Source organism: Aptenodytes forsteri, unplaced genomic scaffold, assembly GCF_000699145.1.
Source record: "Aptenodytes forsteri isolate BGI_AS27 unplaced genomic scaffold, ASM69914v1 Scaffold404, whole genome shotgun sequence".
NCBI lineage: Eukaryota > Metazoa > Chordata > Aves > Sphenisciformes > Spheniscidae > Aptenodytes > Aptenodytes forsteri.
In genome coordinates this window covers 2,813,127-2,818,083 of record NW_008795629.1, presented here as the reverse complement: position 1 = coordinate 2,818,083, position 4,957 = coordinate 2,813,127, and the positions used below count along the sequence as shown (strand labels likewise).

The window sequence follows — 4,957 nt, the reverse complement described above, 5'->3', positions numbered from 1 at the left end:
CCATAGGAAGCATGGGGTTACGGGAGGAGGAGGAAGCAGCCCTGACTCTGGGCTGATGTTGACTGAATCTCTGTCTGCTCTCAGAGATCAGGACAAAGAGGTCAAGAAGTTGTTCCCTAGAAAGAAAATCTCCAGTTTCACAAGTGCAGCTCTTGGTGTTGCAAAAAAGCCCCACTGAAGCCACGAAATTGCTTATGAAGCCAGGAGCGGCTCCCTTTTATAAGGGCTTCCAACATCAGGCAGGTAAACACGGAAGAAAATCCATCAAAAGACTAGTGGGATGCTGCAGGCAAGGGGAAGGCATCCTTTGCAGAAGAAAGCAGTGCTCTGAGCGTACATTACCCACAAGTGAGAAAATTTCTGCCACTAATATATTGGGCCAGAGCCTTGGCTGGTGATGACAGTGTCATTACAGCATCTCCAATTCTAGTTCCTGTTCCAGGGCTCAAACTTTTTAAACTCATTTCATCTGACAGATAAAATATCTTTAAAACGCAGTGTAGTAAACACATTAGTCTCTTAAAATCCCCTGAACTTGCTAAATCACTTGTAATTAAGTAGCCTCCAGGCAACAGAAACAAATCCTGTTTATTTTGAGGCATCATCAAAGAATATGACAGCACCATGTGACTGCAGGTAGGTCAGCCTAGTGTAGCACATTAACAAATACCCATGGTTGCCTTAATCCAAGGCAATCTGTGTAGCCAAGAGAGACACAAATCACTTAGAAACTGCTGATCCTCAACCTCCAACCTATGCCGCCTCTGTCATCTGTGGATATCTGTGAGAGAGATGCTATTTCCAAACTGTATTCCCAAAATGCTTTCCAGTTTGGTGCACATGGGAGTGATCATCAAAGCTGAAAGCACTCCAGCCTGGAAACTACCAGTTAACAAGGAATAGCTGATAGCAGAAAAACCATGAAGCAAGTAAAAGCAGGTATCTCAACATGGGCACAAGAAAGGTGGATCGAATTTGTACATCTGGCCTGGGGCAGATAATTGTCCAAGTGCAATCTGGAGCCACACCTGTGAAAATCTGGGAGGAAAGGAGGAGTGGGTAGGTGACAGAGTAGCATTTAACAGAGCCCAGAAGGGCTCATTTTTGATGCTTGAACCTGTTTCAAGCAAAAGATGAAGTGTCTGTCTCCTACATCCCCTGTGGCTGACCCTTGATGCAGGTGCATTATTCAGCCTGCTTGGGCACCCAGGTGAATCTCCATCCTCCATCATCATCCCTGCGCACGAAGGCTTGTCCTTGGTGGAAGGTGTGCGTTCTCACATTGCGGTGAGGACTTAGAGATGTTGAGAAGGCCACTTCTGTTTTGTTGGGTGATAAATTGCCAGTCAAGTAAGGCAACCCATAGTCTGGGAGGGAGGAAACGCTTGGCACTGATGAGGAGACACATGGTGCTGAAGAAAACTGAGGAAGGAAGGGAGAGTCCTCACTGCATGGATGGGTACTGCTGTTAGCTGGAGGCACGTGGCTGCAGCTATACGCTGCTGCTGCTCCTTCACTGTGGTCATAGTCTATTCCTTCACCAGGGCTCAGGCAGTATGTCTCTTTTCCAAGGTCTGAAGACAGGGCACTGTAGTTAGCTGAAGTTTCATCAATGGTATTGACATCTTTTAATCCTAAAGTCTGCAAGACCCAGCTGTCCACAGCAGGGCTGGCTTGTTCTTCACAGGCAGTGAATTCATTAAAGAGGTTCCTTCTAGCTTTGGAAGCATGAGGAGTTTCTTGAGGAACAAAGCAGTGGTCCTCTTTTAATCTCCTCTTGGTGCTTTTGAGAATAGCACAGTTTTTTTGGCCATGGCAGGATAGCAGTTTCTAGAAAGAAAAAAAATTAGGTGGAGAGAGAAGATTAAAATCTGAATTTCTAGTTACCTGGAAGCAGCATGTCTCTTATCTCAGATTTTAGATGGGCAAGATGGTTACTACTGTCCTTATAAAAGATACTTTTTCTTCCACCCTGTGCTTAAACATATGGACATGCTTAACTATTTTGTGTCTTTGCAGTTTCTGCAACAACCCAGTCCCTGAAAGAGAAGGCTTAATAAAGCCTGTGCTTTGATTGCATTGTCACTCGGTACGGCGTGAAATGAGAGCTCCCGCGTGGCTGTACGGCACTCCTCTGTGCTGATGCTGCCAGCAGCATTGGGCGGGTGAGTGGGGTATGGGGGGGAATGTGGCAGCCTGACAAAGAGGGAGGATGCGAAGGTAAGTCATATCTGGGCAGGTGTGATCCTGGCCAGGGAGGGCTCGGAGCAGCAGACTAAGTGGCTTTGAGCTTATTAATCCACCTCAGTTGCCATTATCCCAGGACAGGGGCCCTTCAGGCATCCAGGGATGGTCAAAGAAAGGCAGGAATAACAAGGAAGCTTCCCACCACAACACGAATTCACTGCTCAGCCACCGCTCATGGCAGTTTCACACTGGACTCTCCTCCGTGTGACATAGATGGGTGGCCATGTCTCCCTGCTGTGCCCATTGAAGGAGACCTTTTCTACTGCCAGGGGCCAGGTCTTGGCATAGGAGCGGGGACATGCCACACTGTCGACTCGAAATAGGACGTAAAAGGAAAGTCTGCTATTTTTTACAGGCCTTTTTACCTCATGCCCAATCCACAGAGCTGAGCAAATAATTAATAGTTTGGTTTCATGGGCAAGTCTGGAATAGTAAAAAATGTCTTTAAGTCGACAAGAAACAATTATCTTTATTTTGGAAGAGAGACGGAATCAAAATATTTAAACTAAATGTGAAGGGTTTTTTTTAATTAACAGAATGTTTCATCCAACCTGAAGTGTTTAATTTTGTATTTCACCTTTAAAAAAAAAAAATTAACTTTTTAATTGATAAATTGGAAAAACATTAGAAGATCAGTATTCTAATGTAAATAAAAACAACGTGCCATTGGAAGATGACAAAACAAAAATTAAAACAGAAAGCACCCAAAACATAAAAAAAGGAAAAATTAAACCTTATCAAAAGGGATAACTGACAAAACAGACACATTCAAGAAATACATGGTCAAATTTGAACTCTTCACTGAAAAAAGCTTTAGATGGAATAATTTTACCCTGCTTATAAACTTACTTATAGCTAACTTACTTATAAACTAAACTTAATTATGCCATGGGCTATACTGTCTCCACAGTCAGAACCTAATAGGATGTCACTCCTGGGGGAAACCATCACCTTAGACCCACGACCAGCAGTCTGGCAGCTCTGTGGAGTTAAATAGATCTCACACTGCAGGCTGTCTACCCTCTTAGACTTTCCACATATTTTAATGGCATGTACCTATTCAACCCATTTCTTCTGCACACGTCTATACAACAGGTTTGAACACAATACCTTGGCTTTTTCTTCTAAACACTTAATCAGGGCAGAATTCAGGTATTGTCGGAGGTTATTATTTTCTTCATGTAACCTAGCAAGTTCCTCTTCCTTCTGAAGCAAAGTATCTTGAAGCTGTGGAATAGAGATATTGATGAATAGATGTTGACTCTGTAACTTAATAGCAATTGCCCTATGGTACAAGCTGCTTGGATTTGATGATCTGGGTGTTTGCTTTGTGAACTCAACCCACCCCCTCCAGCCTCTTGTCTCTGTAAATCTAAGTGGCATGACTGTTCAGTTTTCACTTTTGACTTTCTTTATTCTTTAGCAAGTGTTTGAGAAGATTACTCTGAAAAAAAAAGTAACCGCAGAATAATAACAGAAAAGAATTACAGGTAGCCCTGTGAACAGCCAGAAAACGTCATGGGCATGACAGCAGCTGCCAGATCTCCTCCTGAACCGGCAGTAAGCATCCCTTTGCATCCCTCTCATTCCCGTTTATAGTTGGCTGGTGAGGAGAAGGAGGAGCTGCAGACTAACAATTTACAGGGGTAAAGTGCAGAAGGAAGATGCAGCTGCCATTCTTTATGATACAGTAGTACTCAGTGATCCCTTCAACTCTGGACCCTACCGTGCCAGTCCCAGTACGTATACAGAGCTGAGATAATCCCTGGTCCCAAGAGCTGAACAGGTATGTTTTGATTTGCAAATGCCTAACACTTTTTCATGGGAAATCTATGTATTTGCAGAGAGATTTTTGCCTTCTGATCATAGCTCTGGAGACTCCTTTAGGAGGACAAAGGATCTTCTGCCACGGACCCCAGGCATCTGCTGACCACAGGCTGAAAAGCACGGATTTAAATGATTGAGGTAGAGCCAAAGAAAGAAGTACACTGGTGTCTGGAACTAGGGTTTGATTCCAGGGACCCTGAAGGTAGTAAACGAATTTCCATCGACTTCACTGTGTCCAAATATCATTCCAAGTATTTGATCAGAGTGACCTGTCTGGGCTTCCTTCATCTAGGACTGTTCAGAGTTTCTCCTGCCCCTTGATGGGATTTACAAAAAAGGAAAGAAGAGAGAAAATAAAGTAACAAGGAAATGCTTGTTGGTCAAAATGGTTGTTCCTCTGTATAAGTAGGTAATTCTGGTGGAATCATTTCTCATGAAGTTAATCCTGGTGGACTCAGAAGGACACACACTGTGTATTTTTGGTCAACAGCATGAGGCTCTGCATCGTCAGAGCCTGAGGGACGCCCTGGTCATGCCCCTGGTCTTCTCTAGCACCAAGGCAGCTGGTGCAATACTCTCTAAGAGGGGAGAGATGAATAGGGAACCCCACAACAGCTGTTCCAGCTTCAGGGGACAACATGGGGGAGACAAATAGTTCAAGCAAGGAACAAAACCCACCCAAATAAATCGGTTTGCCACCGCTTCCCACATCCGTGCCAGCGGGAGGGAGTCACGCCATAAACCAACCCAGAAAAGTGTGATACGTGATACAAAGTTCAGCAACCTCGGGGGCAGAAACCGAGGTTGCTGGGGGGGCGCGGAGCCTTTACCTGCTTGTTTCTGTAGAGCTGGGAGGACAGCTGGTCTTCCTGCCACGCCGCGT

At 44.6% G+C, this 4,957-nt stretch overlaps 1 protein-coding gene across 1 annotated transcript in view; it reads right to left on the bottom strand.

The window, feature by feature from the left end:
• Positions 1-1,185: 1,185 nt before the first annotated feature.
• GMNC (geminin coiled-coil domain containing) overlaps positions 1,186-4,957 on the bottom strand; it is a 7,132-nt gene continuing 3,360 nt past the window's right edge. The window contains exons 2-4 of the mRNA XM_009282429.1: positions 4,905-4,943; positions 3,358-3,474; positions 1,186-1,830 (exon numbers count right to left, since the gene is read on the bottom strand). Of these exons, the coding sequence (XP_009280704.1) occupies positions 1,186-1,830; positions 3,358-3,474; positions 4,905-4,943 (801 nt within the window). The remainder of the gene's footprint in view (positions 1,831-3,357; positions 3,475-4,904; positions 4,944-4,957) is intronic.